The sequence below is a fragment of the Bombus huntii genome, chromosome 14, assembly GCF_024542735.1.
Source record: "Bombus huntii isolate Logan2020A chromosome 14, iyBomHunt1.1, whole genome shotgun sequence".
Lineage (NCBI taxonomy): Eukaryota > Metazoa > Arthropoda > Insecta > Hymenoptera > Apidae > Bombus > Bombus huntii.
In genome coordinates, this window is record NC_066251.1 from 2,527,522 (window position 1) to 2,548,821 (window position 21,300).

Sequence of the window (21,300 nt, forward strand, 5' to 3'; positions counted from 1 at the left end):
CGGGATGCGAGCAGATTTAAGATTGTACACATTAATTTATAAATTATAATTTTTGTTAAACGTATTGCACTTTTTCCAAGAAGGTGGTTCAACCAATCATAAAAAGTGCACAGAAAAAGATGATAATAAAAATTGGAAGTTTTCACAAAAAATTGTATCTAATTCGCTGTGATTTTAATTTTCGCACCACGTATTACTCACTATGTACTATCCGTAAACGATTTTTTCAATTCATTACAGCCCCAAGCCAACCAAACCAATTGCGATTCAAGTACCGGGCAGCTGAAATTGTCGAGTTCCTGCACGGGTTCTCGCACTCTACTAATCATGTACGTACCTGACTATTATGAAATTGCGAACATTATAAAAAATAGAATTGATCAATTTGTCTTTGGAGTGGCTCGATAAATAAAAATAGTAAATAAAAATAATATTGCCAAAAGAAGAACGAAATTTCAATATTTCCATAATATAACACAACTCACCAGGGTTATGAGAGAGGGTCGTAGGTGCCCCGTGAGCCGCAGGAGGCTGAATCGTCGGTACTTGTCCAAGTTGCATTGCGTGTCCTTGTAAAGAACTCAAATGTCCCGAAATCGACACCGCGTGTCCTTGAAGGGCACTACCGATCGTGGAAGGCACTTGGGCCACGGAAGTGGTGGTTGACATCTGTGCATTGGTTCCTGGAACCTGATGAACAGCGGTGCTTGCTTGTTGCAACGTCGTTGGGCTATGGTGCAACGTGGTTGGAACTTGCGTTATTCCAGATGGTATTTGAGGGACCTGTGGTATTTGCGCAAGCTCGTGGCTCGCATATTGACAGGGAGTCAATGGCAAGTTTGCTACCGAGTGAACTATGCTTCCTGCATGCTTTCGTAGTCGCGCTCTGCGATTGCTGAACCACACCTGGAATTAGAAGTGTGTAAAGTTTGATTCAAATATCGAGTATAGAACTTCATAGTCAATTCATTTTCATAGTCAAATATTTGTAGTGATATAAAAGATTAAATTATGCGAAAAATACAATGGTGCGTCAATATATCTTGTAGCCATTGTATAAATGTCGAGATAGTGTTTAAAGTAGCAAGGTATTCTTTTTAATTAACGAATAAAAAATCTAATTAAGAGTCGTCCCAGGAAAATTTGATATTTGTAATACTTTCTAGTAATTAAAAAAAAAAAGAAAAAAAATAGAAATTTTAAATTGTACGATGAATGTAATAACATCTTTATGTGCTTCTTTAAAAAATGCGAATAAACTCGTTGCTCGACCTAATATAATTGAACAAACATCCTTCTATTCATTCCTAAAATTGAAATATTTCCATTCAGTGCATAATTTCAGATTTTCGTTCAGCTATTGTATAACTCACCCTGTAACAAGGAACTAGCTTTCCATTTGAATCTCTTTCAAAGTGTACTATTTATTTTAACCATACGAGGCATTCTGTGAATATACATGTATATCTTGAATACCTCAGTAATTTTCACGTTCCTCGCACGACTAAACGCAAAAAGGGTAAATTGCCAGGATACTCGACAAAAGGCATGAGACTCACTTGAATTCTTGCTTCCGTGAGACCAGTCCTCTGAGCCAATTCTTCCCTAGCATAAACGTCCGGATACTGAGCACGCTGGAACGCTGTCTCCAGTTGTTCTAGTTGTTCCCCAGTGAATGTCGTCCTGCTTCTCCGTTGCTTTCGCTTTAGAGGAATTCCAGGTTCGCTTTCCGTATCGGATTCATCACCACAACGACCTGTGGATCGTTGAATCATGCTATCATCTTATTTACTCTGCGTTATACGGATTAATTTCGAGCCACGATGCAGCTTTATGATTAGTGAATCACGTTCAACGATACGCAATTTACATGCTAAATGATATACCTACCTATTCTTAGTTTTTTAAATACAATATATATCAGAATATAATGCTTTTACGAACTTTGAAATTAATTAATTAACTAATTAATCGCGCGAGAATCGATTGATCGATTATCGATCGGATCATTAATACATAGTAAAAGTTACGTACACGTACAATTTTTGAAGCGCGAGATTCAAACACAAGATTTTCATATCGTGTTATCAAGGTAAGAAATACAATAGTTCCTACTATCTACAGTAGTACTTAGACCTGTAAATACTTAATTATTTAATACTTAAATAAATGTAATTATTTAAGAAGATAATTAAAGAAAATATATTTGGATATTAACTAGGAAAAAACATAACCTTCCAAGATCGAAAGAAGAAATTCTCGTACTCATAGGTTTCTCGAAATCGAATCGAACGATTTCTCCGCGTTCCCTGAAACAGTCTGCAGCTTTCACGCCATTTAATTCCGCTTCACGAAACAAATCCGCAGGTAGGCAAACATCAGGAGAACTAATCCCCATCAAAGGTACGTAAATAGTGTCCTGTCATAACAGACTTCTCTCCTTATTCTTGCATTCATTCTACCAGTTAAAAGAGCACGCGAAACGCGTCAGCGATTGAAGATGAAATCGACCGTGCCAGAGCTCTGATTTCGTTTTACCCAAACGATTCGTTGGACACGTTCGATGGAAGCGAAGAACAGTATTTCAATAACCTCAACCACGAGGAATCGATCCTCGATCCAACAATGGGCCTCGTTTCTGGACGCTCGATTGAACGATAATAGCGGACAATCGATGATACAATAGAGAGTCGACTTAGGGGCAAACTGTGCTTCGATTGATCGCAATGGTCATCTTTATTGGCTTATTTCGTGATCCGTATATTGTTATATATCCTTGTGCTTTTTACTGCCATTGAGAGAAATGGATGCACGAGCTGTTTACGTTCTTATATTTGGCCGAATAAATACGAAGGAAGTGTTTAAAGAATACGAAGAGAATATTTAGTTTACAAATCATGAATACAATGAGTAAGAGGATATGAAAATTGGCATTACTGGTTCGAGTATTGAATTGAAAAAGAGAAGACATCTTGAATGTTCTCCCGAGTGTTGTTTGCGTCGATGAAAGAAGATTTCTGAAGGAAAGAATTTTTGCGTGATGCACTTTGATCTCCCAGTGTGATTCCTGGAAGGGATCTGGGTAAGGTGAGTTATGGAAACGCAGTTTGATTTATTTGTTTCTGACGTATTGGAATTACTAATTGTACGCATTGTTTTATTCTATTACTTATATTATTATATTTTCTATTATTACAACCACAGTTTAAAAATCACCGATACAACGAGCAAGAGGTATTTAACAATCGGCATATCAAGTGTGGAGAATCAAATCGAGGAAGGAAAGACAATTTGGATGTTTCTGGTTCTGGGTGAGTGCTGAATGCTGCGATCAAACGAGTGCTGCCACCTACTCCTACACCTGCCAAGTTCATGCTGCCTCTTCCTTCGATAGATGACAGTACCTGGTTAATCGCAGGTAAGAAACACAACAGCGTACGACAGGAACAAATATTATTAAACTTTGTATTGAGATGAATATTTTTTATCAAAACGGAAAGAATCAGGGAAGAGTCAGAATGAGGACAGACCGGATGGAAATTAGTTTCATTTTTTCACTGCCGTCTATCAGAACATACCTGTAGATAGTGTTTCTACATGCGCAAGTTGTAATAAAAGTAATCCAATTCAGCGGATTACTTTGTTAACTTTTGCTATTGCGTCTTCCTAGCTAGAATCATAATTTTCTTCCTTGTATCGTTCGAATTTCGATATACGTCTGCAGAGACGTACAAATTTTTACGCATATATAGGTGCTGACTATATCGGTTGAGTCATTTTTTTTTTGGATAATATTTAATTACTTGAAAACTAGACTTTTTTCAAATGCAACGTAAAATTTCCAGTTTATAAAAATGTCTATAATCACGTGGAATTAATCTAATTCGGCAAAAGTCGAGTGTTAATAAAAAACCACACAAGTATTTCTTATTGTATGTATATGTGAAGTAAAAATGTTCATTCCGATAATATTACATAACGAATTAAGTACAAAGACAGCGTATTCAGGCTGTATTGAAATAATTAAATATGAAATAAATAAATATTCGCTGTATGATTTTCCTTATGGAAGTTTCAAGGCGAAGCAATTTTTAAAGAATACGATATGGAGGACAGTATCCTATAAATCTCCATTGTGAATTCTAAAAAATTCTATTAAAATTCCAAAGAAGAATGTTAGAAGCAGAGATTTTTTTCCTCGTGCAGAAAAAGATAGTAATATTTGGCAAAGAAGAGGGATCAAAATTTGACAAATGTGACGCGGCCTCCAGAAAGTGGAGCCACTTCAAAAGACCGCCGCTGGGAATTCGACAGGCAAATTGCACACTACTGTCGCAGGCTTGGCCGCTCCCCGGCACAAAGTGAAAACCACAGGAAAAGAGGGTATTGTTCATAGCATGGCAAACGATTCGAGACAGGTTCTACTGTCCAAAAGGCAAAACATGACTCGTCGCCGTTTCTCAAGCAAAAGGATTCCCTTTTTCTCGATGACACAATGTCGGTACCTTTGTGGTTTTCTACGTTTTGTTACCATTTCTAAAGATTTATTGAAGTAAAATGAACGAATAGGATAATATATGTTTTGGAAAAGTATACGAGACGAGTTTCTAGATATTAGGAAAAACATCGTTTATTTATAGAAATGACCGTATTCAAGAAATAAATTTAGAATTAATTGTTCTTAATGAATTGTTGTTTCTATCAGGAATAGTAAAGAGTAAAAAATTAGGCAGGATATCTCAGTAACTATAATAACGTATAATTGTGAGGTATAAAGAAAAATTTCAGAAACGTATCCAATAACATTGTAAACCAATAAGAAGCTAAAAAAGCAAGAAAAATCTAAACAATCTCCGATCCTCGAGTTTGACAATTTCGTTTCACCTCGGGTTATTAGAAAAATTTCAGGATCGTCCTTATAAAGCGATCCTAGTCGTCGTTAAATATCCAATGAGTGTATGAAACGTACGCGTCTCGATGATCGTGGTGGGTTTAATGTGCCGTCGTGGTGAAATATCGAAGAACATTTTTTGGTCTGTCCGAGTTGGTCCGCGGTGTCCCACTACGAGGTGACAGGAATTTAAACCGGGTGTCCGTCGGCTTTATTGTAAATGCAACTTGTCTCCGAAGCATTCTTCCATTCTTCCGTTTGTCATAGAAGAAATGCGTACGGGCCGGCAAAGGTGCCGCCAAAGGGATCACCGAGTCTCCTCTGTCGTTCGTGTCCAACGCGGGAAATTTTACTCTTGCGACCGGTAGCCTTCGGATCGAATGGAGAAACGCAACTTTCCAAGCTTCTTCTTCTCGCGTTGTTAGTTAAAAGCGGACCTTGGAACTCGCTATGTTCTTTCATACTACGTGGCTGTGATTCCATTTAAATTAATTTCATTTCGAGCAACGCCACTTTCGCAGCTTCCTTCTTTTTGCTTCGTTAAACAAAAGCGGAGCTTTTTAAGAAGCTTTTTCGTACTTCGTTTATATAACTTAATTTAATTTAATTTATTTCAATTTCGAGAATCATTATTTTCAAATATTCCCCTTGTTATACGCGTAGCTGGTTAAAAGCGGAGATTGGAACTTCGATAATAGTAAAAATTAATTTAACTTGGAGCAACGGTATTTTTCAAGCTTCCTCTTGCTTAGTTAATTGAAGGTACGTGGAAAGAGATCGTGGAATTTAAGAGAACCCCTTGTACCCTGTTCATATAGTTTAATTTAATTCAGTTTCATTTCGAATATTCATCATGTTATACGTATAGTTAATCGAACGAGGTGGAGATTGGGACGTGCTAAGCTCCCGCGCTATGTTCGTATAATTTAACGTGATTCAATTTCGTATAATTGAGTTTCGAGGAACACCACTTTCTGAGATTCTTTTTTGTATTACGTATAATTAGTCGAAAGCAGAGATTGAAATTTATCGAGTTTCCTCCATGGAGGAACCGCACTTTTCCATTTGAATTCCATTTTCGTTTGTACTTTTCATGGCATTTAATTCGTTGCATGGCTGACGACGAGTCAGTTTCGAAGCTTGTTCAGCTGGATAATTGGCGAGAAGCGAGGATTGGAATTTATAAAGATAATTACAGCGAGTTTATTAACAACGTTCGCGTATGAGGGCGACGTGCAGTCAAATTCTGTACAAAGTATACGCGTGTCGCGTTACTTTCATTCTATTTAACACTTTGACTGCCACGCTGAAATCACGTGTTTCGCTGAGGACGCCACGGAAGTATTTTTCTTATTCAAAGCATATAATGGCAAAATAATAATAAATTGACGATGTAAGACAACATTCTTCCCCGATCGACCGTTTATCTTATTGGTGGTCACGGGTGACCACCGTGGCGCCTTGGTAACAGTCGATAGCGACGTATTATAACGAGGCTTCGTTCATTTCAACAAATCATTCGCATTGGTTATTTCGTCATAGGCAAAACGTGCAGAATATATCGTTGAAACGCGTAGAAGATACTGTAAACGGTATTTGCTCGTTCTATATATAATAGCAAGGTACGTGCACACTTCTAACTTCGATTATACGATTATAAAGCAGCATTTACGATTATTTTCTAAGCTGTGTTTATAATAATATTCGTAGATTACCCCTCAGAGATATGGATGCAGACACAGTGCACCGTTAGATGCAAGATTTGTTCTCATTTTTTTTATCGATGTTCCAATAAAAACGTTTAATCGTTCAGTGGGGCATTTTTTACTTCAAAGTATCTTCTATTTATCGGTTATATTCAAAATGCCCTAACTGTCAATTTTCATTCGATTTTTACAATTGTAAGAAGTTGAAGCTCTTCGGTCACCAATGACCACCGTGGAGAAACCGTGGCGGGTCATATATGACCAACGTGGCAGTCAAAGTGTTTTGTGAAAAATCAATAGAGCTCATGCCGAAGATTGAACAGGAACGTCAAAGTGCGAACGATTTTACTTTACACCGAAGCCATAGAGAAGAAGCGTACGTAGGTGACGAGTTATCTAGCCATTTACAACTGTTGCAAGCGGTCGTGCACAGATATCGAGATTCGTTATACGGCGCAACAGTCTCTCGTTCATATGTAAACGTACAGGACTTTGCTCAGCAGGGATGCTGACCAGCACATTTCAGGATGACGTTGCTTCGAAAGAGATATTTGCTCTCGACTTCGCGGCCCTCTCTAATTGATTACACGCATCTTTTCACGCGTTCTATTCAGCCAATCGCCTCTCTTTTCATCTCGGTTGAGGGCCGATATTGATTGTGCCTATCAACGAGTAAACCCGACCGACAGCCGGAGATCGTCCCGTGTGAAGCGAGTAATTCACTGGTCAGGCATTTGTCGTGCGTCAACCAACGTCGTATATCAGCTTCTGATCATGTGCCGTGGATATCGATGAACGTCTTGTCCGTGTATTCTCGTCGCGAGAGCAAGCTCGAATAGAACGATCGAAGAATCGTCGATTTTGAGCGAAATTTCTCTTAGCAGCTTCGAAGGAAAAACAGTATCAACAATAAGAATCCCTAGCGGAAATTTTGCAAGCGGTAAATTTCATGGCAGTTCTTTATCCGCTCAAAACCACATTCTTCTGCTACTCTCTTCGAATCCGCTTCGGATTTTTGTATTAATTCGTTAGAAGACTATTTTGTATTAATTCAATTTTTTTTTATTTATTTATTTAAATTTTACAATTTGTCCAGTAGGACGTTTGGTAAAATATTATAGCGGTATTAATTCGATGGAGCGGTAATGCCATCCTCATTTACGCGATTCGATCGCTGCTTGCAATTTTTCGAAACTTACGAGTGCTCGTTTAGAGCTTCGCAAGCGGCTCGTACAAGTTCGTACAACGAACGAATTGGTCGTTGAAAATCGTGGAAAATCACGGTGGAGGATAAAATTTTGCTGTTCGAAAGGACGACGGAGGCGTCGAATCTGCCCCCTCCCGCAGTAAAAACGAGGCAAACGTATCGCGCCGTAAGCAAACAACGTTGGTTCCTGTTCTGCATCCGTTGTGTCGTAGGGAGAATCGCCGCTTTCCTGCGCCTCCCTTTTGCTTTCCGCGTGTCGAATCGCGGCCTGAATGGTGGAAAAGGTGCCGCACCTTCGTAGGTTATAAATCTAGTCGGGCCCTCCCTGTCCCACCTTTCTCTCTCGCAGCGGTCCTAGGGGGTCTTAGAGCGTGTGTGAGGTCCCCTAAATGGTAACAAATGTCTACAAAATGCCAACAATGAGCCGCGAAGCGGTTGACATCCGAGAGCGCATTTTATTTTCCTGTCAACGCTCCCTCGTGGTGAGACGAGGAAGGAACCATGTGCTTGTCATGGCAAACTGGTATATGCGTCGTTGTTTAAAATTTCGCACGCGAACTCGCTGTCTGATTATTCGAAACAGTTAAATAAATTTCATCTACAGCTACGTTCCGTTAGAATTGATCGTATTCTACTAATTCCATTTTCCATTCCCCACATATATCTCGTTACTTTTCACGTAACGAAATTTCTTTTCCAGAGAACCTTTCGCGCCTATGAAAAATAAGGAAAATTCTTCGAGTTCGTTGATTCTTAATTTCGCTTTTCCTCGCATCGTAAAATATCTTTCCTCGAATATATAGCGACGATAAAGTAGCTCTTACGTAAAGGAAAATCAAATTTCGTGGATGTAAAGTGAACAAGATCGAGCCGAAACCATAAAATGGCGTAGAAAGAGCGAACCGCATAGATGACTATAATTTATCTTGTTGTCAGCGTTGGCCGCAAGGGAAGAAAGAGGAGGTCGATGGGACAAGACTGTCAACACGAACGACTATTCTTTCCCCGTGTATCGACCTGACCGAACCACTATAGCGCAGTTCTTCAAGTACGAATCAGGGCACGTAGGTACTCTTGGGAATTGTAAAGAAGTCACCGCCCAAGGATCATTAACCGCAAGCATGGTGGTCTCTGTTCATGGTGGAAATCGCACGGCAGAATTTTAAGCTCGGATCTAAGGCCCGTTTCCGTCTTTTGCCTGGCAAAAAGGAAATCACAGCGAACGTTGACTCGAAACGGTTCCATCTTCCAACGTTTCCCAAGCAGATAGAATTATAAGATCGATCATCGTTCTGGATAGCAGATTGATCCTTCCGAAGAATTTGGAGGCGACGAAATGCGCATTTAAAATTTCTATTTTAATTTTGAACCCGTGCTTCGAGCTTATACTTTGCTTTTACAGGGTCGACCATGCGAGTTTCTGCATTTTATTTCAAGTAACTTTAAGCGATTGTAATTTTAATTCCTAACGTATTCGCTGGCAAAATTCCGAAAAGATTCGTCGTGGGTGAAAATTCTTTCGTACTAACTTTACGTTTAATTATCTTACATTTGCTTTTATTCGTGGAACGATACGTTTGTTCTCTGAGAAGATCGGTTAATTATCCCTCGATTCGATCGAGCATTCCGCGCTTGGTAAACATTATTCTGCAGCTGCATTTATAAATCTTGCAAATTGCCGATTCCTAGAAAGCACCTATGTCTCCTAGTCGAAGGCAGCGACTCGCATGGTTCATGTACCGCAATGATTTATCGCTATCATTTTGCCTGGTGGTGGCGCAATGCTCGAGCAACGTATATTGTGAAATTTTTAAGATTTCATCGAATCTACGATTCTTCGAGTGTCACACTTCCCAATTCGACGTAATCTCAAACTACTTTTCATCCGACCGCCTCGATCTCGCCCGGTTGCATTAATGTTTTTACCAGGTACCGTTTCACAGATTACAATCAAACGTGAACCATTACATGGATCGGTCGGTGTATTCTCGATCTGAAAAGGATTATATGCTCGCGTGACAAGGACCGCAACAGCTTGCAGCGTAACATATTAGATACACGGCTTGATATCACGCCGGACAGGCTGCTCCTTTTCTTTGACATTGCTCCTTTTTCCATTCTGACACACTCGCCCCTCACCTCTTTTTCATTTGCTCCCATTCTTTTTTAACGTTGATGCTTCATTGCATCGAAACCTCAACCGTCTCTCGCCTGTCTTTTTTTCCCCCGATCGTTTTGATAAGGTTCGCTGGGATCAACGTGGAGCGGAACATTGACGTTTATTTCATACTTTTAGCGATAATATCGTGTCTCTTATAGGTTTATCGAGCGTTGTTTCCGGACAACACCGTAGCCCGTGTTAAGGCAGCGGTTCGACTCGTTCTTTTGTATTATTTCTATCAAATTATGTATTCAGATGTGATTAAAATATGAACCGAAGGTTTACGAGCGGTTTGACGCGATGTCAAACACCAGTGCCAACACACGCGGATATTCTGTAAGAAGTGGTAAACAGACGAGCAACAAAATACCTTCCGCTAGTAAGATAATACGCTATGAAATTATGGTAATTACAGCCGGGAATATTAATATTTATCGAACAGATTTACTTCTAACAAGTAGAGATTCTACCCTCGTAAAGTCCTTCTATCCTTCTAGAAAACTATGGTCGTCGATGTACTCGTAAAAAAATAAATTTACACAGCGTTAATAACGAGTTAAATAGTCTTAACGAGTGTTCGAACGTGGCATTCGACGAATTACAAAGCCAACTCGTTCGTTGCTAGCTCGATCTCAAGCGTCTTTGCAACCCAAATAATCCTCCTTCGCCTCGTAACTCGTCACGTTCCTTGGATCCTCAGCCTTGCGTCTTTTTTACGATGACTAAATACGTAAATAGATCGATTAAAATAACCCTATGCTACCTCGCAATCCGTTAAATTTGCTCGATTTTCAACACCTGTACCAGACCCTAATGACACGTTCTATCTCTTTTCGCGTGTCAGTGTACTTAGTTGGATCGGTTAAATCAATGTCTCGAATTCTCAGCGGCGCGTCGATCGTCGATACAATCAATAAACCTGATTGTGAATCACTTAGCGGCGTTGCTCATCGGGTCGGTTGGTTCTGATTACGTAGGAGGTCGGAGGTGGTGTAAAGTGTAAAGCATCGGAATGGATATACATATAACACACGTGGAAAGGAATAAGAGAGAGAGAGAGAGAGAGAGAGAGAAAGAGAGAAGAGCGAGAGAAGGAGAGGGTGGGCAGGACCCATTAGGCTAATCCCTCGTCGGCGGCCTCGGCCAAAGGAACGGAATAAGAAGGAATGAGAAAGCCACAGGCTACGTGTCATTCCTGCTCGCCTGCCGACACCTATACTCGGCCGACACCTTCGTGGCCGAGCTGTACGAGTATATCCGTTCAGAGGTGCTCCCTATCACGACCGCTCTCTCGTATTCCTTCGCCATCCGCGCTGGAATTCGTCCATTGTCCTTTCTCTGCGTAGCGCGAATCCGCGTACACCCCTGTTCTCCAGCGTTGAAACGCTTACTATGCATAAAAATCGGACGATTCGGATCATCAGTGAAACAACGTATAAAAATTGATCGCGGTTGTACTACCAGTTAGACATTTGAAATCGTCTTTTTTACTTTTTCCATTTTATCTACCTTTGCTATTCGCATTTCTTGGAAATTCTATCAAACATTCGTAATTGATATTGCAAATATTACGTAACGGTGATTTTCTTCGCGTGGATATTTAGGATTTGAGTGAAAACGTTTTCGAAGGTAGCAGAGACGCGGACTATTTGTATTATATTTTTCTAGATTCGAGGGATCTGTGCGCGTGGTGAGTTTGAACTTACAGTGCAGCGAGTAGGATGCTACATGGGATAGTGATTCTTGGATCGTAATGGTTATGCAATGGGCTGCACATATTTGCACTGTGTGAAGGTATTGGAAGCTAGCAAGCGATCTATACAATTCGCCGCATCCAGGAAGGAAAATGGTACCGTTGACAGAATCTTTAGTCCTATCAATCTGTGATCTTCAAATTTGTACGTTGCAATTCCAGTCTTATTTCAACACTTTTAATGTTTTAGTCGTTGAATTTCCATAGGCACCACCCACGGGTGTGGCAGTTATAATACAAGCAAATTGATAGTTTATGGGTTCTAGTGCCTTCCACTGGCTAGTTTAGTATCTATTTCGATATGCTAATTCAAAACACCGCACGATCATTGGTTTCGTTCAAGAAACGTTAAAAGTTGCGAATGTACTATCTCTCGATAGTAAACTATAGCAGTTGTACCACTATATCAGAGAATAATTTATTCCTTTCCTAAACAAATTACTCCTTTCCATATATTTCTCCTAATTCACCCACATTACTGTTTCGAATTAAATCAGAAAACGACGCGGGCGGAATCGAAGAATTCCTACGCAACGTTCGATTGACGAAAGAAGACTGAGCTACCGAAACGAAAGTTTGTCACACCTTGCGTTAAAAATTTTGCAAATCGATGGACGCTAATTTCTGAGTTCTAAAATGTCCGTTTAGGCGATTTAATTTGGGTTTAGCGATCGCTCAACCCCAGCGACGATTAAACGTGATAATTACAAGCGTTCTCGCGAGATCGCCGTGCACGAGAAAGAAGTTTGATGGATTAACTTTTAATTAAAAGGTATTAAACATCAACGACGGTCATTTGCAGGGACGATGAATGCTCGAGCACGGTCTATGCCGATGGATATCTGTAATTGAGGGGTTCAGTTTTAAAGCGGTCCGTAACACTTCGTTCACGAAACGCTTCAACAACAGCCCTCGATGGCTTTACACCTGTTCCGCTTCGCATTTTATTAATATTCATTTACCCCTATCTCCAACGTTGCATCTGATTAACATACTTTAACGTTAATCGTAACAGCTTTATTAATATTCGTGTCGTTTAGGTACTTGCGGATCAGTTAGCAGTTAAACGTCGGATTATATTTAAATATTTCTTTACGTCGAGGTGTAGCTTTTATTCGAGTAATTATTCTTTCAGGGCTACGTCGAACACCATATCCAATCTGAAATTCGCAAGTAGCTTATTCGTTCTTGGATTATTTAGATTTTTCATTATCTATTAGATGACTGTTTCTAATTATGTAAATTATACCCGATGTATTTCCATTGAATATCCATTATTATATTTACAATTACGCCGTTATTAATCATTTCACGTCTAACTGGTCGTTACATCGGCTAGATCAGATCTATTTTCAATGGAGTAGGCAATTAATGCTCTAATCGATCTTCGTCCACGCAGTTTCTTCGACGCTCAATATATTAACGGTACTGCGTCTACAACATTAGCAGCGATTCACGTAATTTCATTAGATTCTTTCCATTTACTGCTACGGGCAAGCGTTGAATCGCGAACAAGACGTAGCAACCTTTGTTCCTTCTTTCCAAATAAATTATTATCTGACGCTTGGTTCAAAGAAGGTTCTAACGTGTCGTGTATCTTGAAAATTATGCAGATCCATTTACGTTCATTTTCCATGTAGTCCTCGCAACGAATATTCTAGTTAACGTTATTATCAGAAAGAAGACGTTACCCGATACAATTCTCATCTGATATTTTTCAATCACTGGAGAAAAATAATACGGCGTGGCATTTCCAACTGATTAAAGATAATCATCGTTTTCGTCATTTTCAAAAGACCTTGTTCACAGCTACACTGCATCGACAACGAAAAAATTCCATTGTCTTTTCATTTCCAGCCCCTTTTCTTCGTAGCCGTCGAAAGCCAACACGTCGAGAGACTCGCATGAAACTTATTCATCAATAGGCTGCATTGCAAGGTGTCACGGTGCTTACGGGGGTCCGTAAATGAGCACCACTGCCGACGTGTGGCAGGCGGCCCGTTTGATCTCCGCGGGACCCTCGCAGGGCCCTACAGTCCCTTTGCCTCTCGCCTCTTTCCTCGCATTCTCCAAGATCCACGATCGAAGGATCTAGCCGTTCTTCTCCCACCTTCTTCTCCTGGGCCCGTTTCCCTCTCGTTTTCTCTCTAAAAATAAACGCACGTATACGCGCGTCTCTTCCTCCACCATGTCTTCCCTCTTCGTCTCTTTCCTTGTCCGTTGCTTCTTCTTCGTCTCTCGTCCTCTTTCCGTTTCCTCCCTCGCTCGCGCAGACTATTTTTATTTATGAGAAGCCGTCTCTCTCCACGTTCAATCGTCTCTCTTTCTGCCTCCCTTCTTGACCGCGGCAACGCGCCTGACGGTCCCGACTTTTAAGACTTCGGAACACCTGTACCGCTAATTCCTCCTTGTCTACCTGTATCACTCACGAAAACAAATTCCCGCCTCGTGTCAACGGGCAGTGACTCGATGTCGCCTGAAATCGTGTTTGAGTGCTTGATACTCGTGGAGGAATTTTGTTGCAGCAGATTGGTGGGGAACATTGGCTTTGTAGTATTTTTCACGCTGGATGTTAATCGACGAGGATATACCTTGTTTCTATGCTACATACGAACGGAACGTTCTCGTCCTTGAGTTTCTTTTTCCTGGCTATTTGATCGATCAGATGGGCAGGACGAAATTGACTTGTAAGTAGGATCTGTTTCTTACGTCGATCACGTACAATTTCTGATTTCTTCGTTTGGAGATCTTTCATCTTTTCACGTGCCGTTTCACTTATCTTGAGAATAAGTTACTTTCTAGCTATTTTTTCATTATACTCGATTAAATAATTTCTTCGATCTTACATATTTTTGCAACTTTAGACAGATTTCGTTTATAGAATATTTTATTCGGGTAACTTATCGAATATTCTCTACGTTTCCGCACTTAAGAATTTTCTATGAAATACATATACGTCTTTAACTCGCACGTTATACGTATTTACAATAATTTGCTCCATTTTATATGGTATATGGCTAAGAGAAAGATCTGTCGCGTGATCTGTATATTTTTAAATACGTAAACATCCGCGATGGACCATCGACTCAATCACCGCGTGTCTCTGTAATTTGCTCCATTTTCTGATACATATCCGCGAAGAAGAATAAGAGGGAAGACGGGCAAAAATAATCCTTCAGAACTTGAAGAAGGAAGTCTCGAAAAGGGGAGTGCACGGATCGCGAATGAAATGAGAAAAACGACGAGAAAGACTAAGAAAGGAGAAGAACAAGACGAAGACGAAGAAGACGAAGAAGAAGAGGGATAATGCGTGCCCCGTAAGATATTGACACTCCTGTAATCCGTTTGTCGGACGTGTGGGCAACCTGGCTAATCCTGCTCACGCCCACCGAAGATTAAATCCTGAAGGCTTCCCGGCTCATTCGGACTAACTTGGCCTAACCGACGACGTAGGACCGGACTTAAAGTCCTGTACACACGCTCGCGTACGTCAAACTTCGTTCGTAGATACAGCAGAGGTTAAAAGCTCTTGATGCCCTCCGACGATGGATCGGCGGCCGTGTTTTTCTTCTTTCTTTTCGTCTTTGGCCTCGCGATATCGTCCCGCATCGCTACCACGTCCTCTCTTTTTTACGTTTTATCACTCGTCGTCATTCTCTGTCTCTAAGTTTCTATCCACGCGTTTTTCCTTCCTCCGGCCAGATGAATAATTAACACGTCGATGACGCGCGCCACGTCCTACGACGCTGTATCTTTCTGTATCTTGTGGAATCGCGATGTTCGCGTTTCAGTTATGCGATCGAATCTTGAGACGATTGTTCTGTAGCGAGGTTCGAGTTTGGGGCTAAGATTGTCGTAGAGATTATCTTCGATAGCTTGATTGCTTTGGCGAAGTAGATAGAGGAAAATTGCACGGATGATGTGGCGAGGATTTTTGTTGTCAAGGGAATCTTTACACTCATAGAAAGAAGAGTAAAAAGAAAACACCCTACTGACCTCACTGAAGAAATAAAGTAAACAAACCCGAAGATGGTATCCCACATGTTGTTCAGCAATTAAGTTAGACAAATTTACCAAATGTCTAGCTGGACAAATTGTAAAGTACAAATTAAATAATCTTTAGTTATCTCAGTGAAATGAATATGCAAGGGAAAATATAGTAAACGTCGTAGTTAGCTCTAGTGACAGTTATTGGAAATTTTTGGTAGTTCGATATTCCCAGTTGTCGTTTGTGGTACTCGCAAACTGTGTGACGAAGAAAATGAGTTTAAAGCAATCGTTCGAATGTCTCTGTTTAATGCAAAGAGTTACACTAAGCTTGAAATCAATTTTATATACTAAATTCTAATCGTGTACTCACCGCCGCCTAGTATACCATCGATGGTGTAGTCCTTTTTCCCATCATCACCAGGTCGTCCACCGCGAAGTAACCTGCTGATGGAGCTGACACTTGGAGGGTCTGAGAAACCTTCCTGCTTGAACGAAATTTCGTCGACGATTAGCAACAGAATAAATATCTTAACGATAAAATACAAAATAAATCTTCCATTCTTAATCGATGTGCCGATAATCGAGATTCTACTGCTGGTAATATTATTTCAGACGTGATCCATCGATATCTTGTGGAAAATCTGCTTTGTCATTACTTAACCCGATCACAGCTATATATCCTAAATTTAATGTCTCCTTTTCGTTTTATTTTCATTACTAATTCGCGAGAACAATGCAAGCTCGCTGCCGGCGCGCCGTGGGTTGCACTTTGCCTGGCATTTGCGATTTGCAAATGCAGCCTACTGCACTACAATTTCGCGCGATCATTTTCAAAGCAAAATATACATTTTGCGCCGCTGAGATTCAGCGTTATTACACATCGCGTTGTGCACCGTTATGCGCAAGTATTTACTACGCTTGAATTCTTCGATGGTACGGTTGGATAGATCGTGAAATCTTTTTTTACCTACGAGACACAGAAAATTTGCTCGAAAAAGCTGTCAGAACGAACGTTTTAGAAATTGTACGCACCTTCCGCGTTACGAAATTCGCTAGCTTTTACGAATTTTGCTAGCCTTCTCCGCTTATTCTTAGATACGATTATTTTGGTCGAAAGACTTAAGAAACTCGGAGACTTAAGGAATTGTTAATGCTGCGTTTTTAAACGCAGGCAAAGAGCGTAGCTTTGTTTGTTATATTTTATTCCATAAAAATTCTAAATTGTAAATTATCAAACGTTTGTCAACAATCTTCGTGGGATTAGACGATATAGTAGAAGGCATTTGGAAATTATTTCCAGCAAGCTATTCAAATATCTGTACTTGGTGGAAATTTAATATTCTCTTTTCTGGAAGCAATACCATAATTACGTTATTCTAAGAATTAGTAATTATCGCATAAATCATTCTGCTAAAGAGCAAGCTTCGACAAATTGAAAATTCGATATATATATTTTAATATTTTAAACAAGTAGATATAATTACTTGAACGTCTCATTATATATGATAAATACGTCTCATTATCGTATTTAACAAATTTCCTATACGTTTTATTTTACACCACAACTATTTGAAACGCATAAAGTTATCGATCGTCGTAACATTCGACCAACTTTTTAACGTAGAATTAGCTGATTAAAATTTTACGACTAATCCATCAATTACGTATTTCAACCGTATATTTTGCAACGGTGGCATGTAACTAATTATCCGATATAAACCTATGATATCGCAATCGAATATTTACCAGAAGTTAATCATATCCAAACGGCCTTTTTACGAGCCTCATGAATATAGTCACAAAATCTGTATTTAATTTTGAGACAGATCAATATACCAATAGCGTCTACAGGCTGCGGACATATTTTATAGACTATAAACGTCGATAAACGTTTTCCTGGAGTAGAGGCGTGAATCGAGCGAGGCGCAAATTACAGAGCCTTCGATTATAATAGCAACAGTAGTTGGGTATGGCCATAAAAGTGTTCGAGTTTTTAATTCGCAGAACATATTTTTCATTTGCAAAACAAATTGAGTTATTAAAATTCTATCAAATACCTTCATCGTCGATATAAAGCAAGAAATGCCTAATTGACACTCCATTTGTTCAAACACTTCGATACGTATTATGAAAAATGACGATGATTTCGCGTAGGAACGAGAAGGAAGATCTTTGATATTCATAGTGAAACGACAGGATACCATAGGGTATACCATACACTATAGGTATATATTCTAAATATTTGATTACAAAATGTCATAGTTCTCGATATTATACAAAATCATCCTTCTTCGATCGACGCGTCCTACGAATGCTAAGCCGAAACAGCGTCTGATCTTTAATCTCTCGATGCCTCTATCGCTTCACGAAGCGTAGATCCCGACCTACTACCACGCACAACCTCCGCAACGAAACGCCGATACTCATATACATATTACCTCGCATACCCGGCGGCATCTTGAAAATCTGTGAAAATCTGCAAGCCATATCGCCGCTTATCGATCTTCCTTATCTCATCGACGAAGCCCGAGAGATAATCCGAAATCTTACACGGTTAAAGGGGAGCTCGAGGAAAACCGAGAAATCGATGGTGGCAGAACAAAATAAAGGAAGGAGGAGGGAAGAATGAAGATTCCTGAGGAATATATCGAAATAAAAAAGAGATCAAATAAAATAGAAGAGGCTAGAGCGTCCTAGGTCTGAGGTGAAGGAACCGCATCCCTATACATACAGTCGGAGCAAAGATAAGTGGAAGAAGGGTAGTGGAACAAGGTATCGATGAATTTTAAACGAACAACTACTTAGTGTTATGTATTCGAGTTTCGTTTGCTATGTATCTTGCTAGTGCATAGATTATTTCGTAAACGATTGAAAACCTGTTAATACCTATTCCCGCTACCTGTCCGCTTATTTTTGCCCTCGACTGTATATTCGACGAAGATGAAGAGAAAGGTGGAGGCCTGACGAGAAGAGTAAAAGAGCCGGGTCGGTGTAAAAAGGGATGGAAGGTGAAAAAAGCGAAAAAGAGGGTCGCCGGTGTCGATGGCTATCTTTCGGATCGGCGATCTCAGAAACAATAACGATCCTTGTGCCCGTTGGTGGCGGTCGAGGCTTTAGGTCCGGGGCGATGACAGCGCGAGAGAGACGAACCTCTCTGTCGAAGAACGAGCAGAGAAACGTTGTAAGAAGGTGGATGAAGAAGGATGAATGCCGCCCCAGGTCTTCGGCACCAGGAACGCCTCCTTCCAACATTAAATGCCGTATTAATGCCGGCCACGACCGCCCGCTTCCACGACTCTGCAACGGCGTACGCGTTCACGAAACCGTTTTTCCTCTTTCGGTCTCGTCCTCCGCCTCTCAGCTTTGCCTCCACGCGTAGCCCGTCTCTCCTGCCCTTCTCTGCCTCTCTTTGTCTCGGTCGATCCTATGCAGGATGCGTATACTGAGCTGCAACCTTCTCCTCTTCCAACATCCAAGGATTTATCTCTCTATCGACGATCGCCCTGGGTTGTACCACGTGGTTCCGCGATGGATCGGTTCTATTGGTTTCGTTGGTTTTGACGAAACGGAATGGAGGGATGGAATTTTTTCCTGGGCATCTCGTAGATTGAGAACCGTATAGCGATCCTTATCTTCGTCGCGGCAGAGATATGCGGGGTTGGTTCTGCCTTTTTTTTTTCATGTTACCAGGCGAGTGCTACCGCTACCCGAATATCTCGATCAGTGGTTTCAGCGGTCGGGTCCGGTCCCGTTTCGGCCACCTTTGAATTCTGGGTGTTCGCGAACTGCGACTATGGTTTTCGGGGAACGCAACATGCCGTGTATTCATTTTACCTTAGAAGCTTGAGGGATGTTCTTAGAGCGTTGATCCAGCTTCTGCTAATCGAATTTCCGTTACGGTGATTTCGGTAGAAGTCGATTGCTGGGCGATACTGATCAGGTAGAAATGTCTCGAACTATTTGTAGAAATAGCCTGTAGCGGTGACCAAATGTTAGATCGAACCAGGCGGGGCACGTTATTCCGTTACATTCTCGGAATTTTCGCTATATTTGCGAACAAATTCGTTTGACGATTTAAATCCTCCTGTTTCGAAAGCCACGTTTTTATTCGTGTCGATGATAGACAACAGACCAACGATGGTAGTTTCCACTCAGCGGGATAATTTTTGGCAACGCTTGAACTACGAACACGGAGTTCTGCACTGGGATTAAAATACAGGGGCGTGTGACAGGTATAACGCAACAGCTGGTCACACGATTGTTCGAAGATCACATAACACGAGTATAACTATGAAAATATACATATAATACTCGAAGCGTTCCAAGATTAATATCAATCTCACATCCCTACGAATACGAACGATTGGAAGCCTATACGCCATGGACACGATTCACGCCCTCGTATAATCGCGTTACACGTTCTTTCTTTTCTTTTTTTTTTAACTGTCCTCTCTATCGAACATTCAGCGAGGAAATTATTATCTTCCGCGGAGTTCCAGCCGGAACATGGCTGTTCGCATGGTGATGCTTACGATTTCTCAAGGTGTCGAGATAAAACGCCGCACACGGAAGAGGCTATTCTTGGAAAAGTCGTTTTGCATACTCGAAAATCGCGGCACGAACGAGGGAGCGTTACGCCAATGAGGTGTGGGTGTAGGCGGCGGGCAGTAACGTATTAAAGGACACGCGAGTCGCCTCGGGGCGCTCACGTACACCCCTGCCCACCTCGTGCACGCCTCGTGCACAAGATTAAAAAGCCCCACTCACTCGCGATCTTTCGAGAGATAGAGGGACCCTGCGGAAACGTCCACCCCCCGATCTAGAGGTCGGACGACGACGCCTTTCAACGTTTTCCACCGTGGAAAACTGGATCCGCGAAATTGCTACTTCGGTACAGAGACGGTACGGTCAGCTGTTACGCGTTCTAGAGCTGTTTCTATCGTTAGACGCAAGCATTTGCATCTTTCGTGGACACATTTGTCTATTGGTTTATCGTCGATTTTAACTGTTATATACTGACACGTTCACTTCTCTAAATATATGCAAATCGTGTATGGCAGTGAATGTGTCGAGGTCCCATATGTTAACACTTTGACTGTCACGCTGAAATCACATGTTTCGTTGAGGACGCAACGGGAGTATTTTTATTATTCAAAGCATACAATGGCAAAATAATAATAAATTGACGATGTAAGACAACATTCTTCCCCGATCGACCGTTTATCTTATTGGTGGTCACGGGTGACCACCGTGGCGCCTTGGTAACAGTCGATAGAGACGTATTATAACGAGGCTTCGTTCATTTCAACAAACCATTCGCATTGGTTATTTCGTCGTAGGCAAAACGTGCAGAATATATCGTTGAAACGCGTAGAAGATACTGGTAAACGGTATTTGCTCGTTCTATATGTAATAGCAAGGTATGTGCACACTTCTAACTTCGATTATACGATTATAAAGCAGCATTTACGATTATTTTCTAAGCTGTGTTTATAATAATATTCGTAGATTACCCCTCAGAGATATGGATGCAGACACAGTGCACCGTTAGATGCAAGATTTGTTCTCATTTTTTTTATCGATGTTCCAATA

At 40.8% G+C, this 21,300-nt stretch overlaps 1 protein-coding gene across 1 annotated transcript in view; it reads right to left on the reverse strand.

Moving 5' to 3' along the window:
* LOC126873363 (protein gooseberry-neuro-like) overlaps positions 1–21,300 on the reverse strand; it is a 30,772-nt gene that overhangs the window by 3,013 nt on the left and 6,459 nt on the right. The window contains exons 3-5 of the mRNA XM_050634152.1: positions 16,079–16,190; positions 1,560–1,756; positions 486–906 (exon numbers count right to left, since the gene is read on the reverse strand). Coding sequence (XP_050490109.1) covers positions 486–906; positions 1,560–1,756; positions 16,079–16,190 — 730 coding nt within the window. The remainder of the gene's footprint in view (positions 1–485; positions 907–1,559; positions 1,757–16,078; positions 16,191–21,300) is intronic.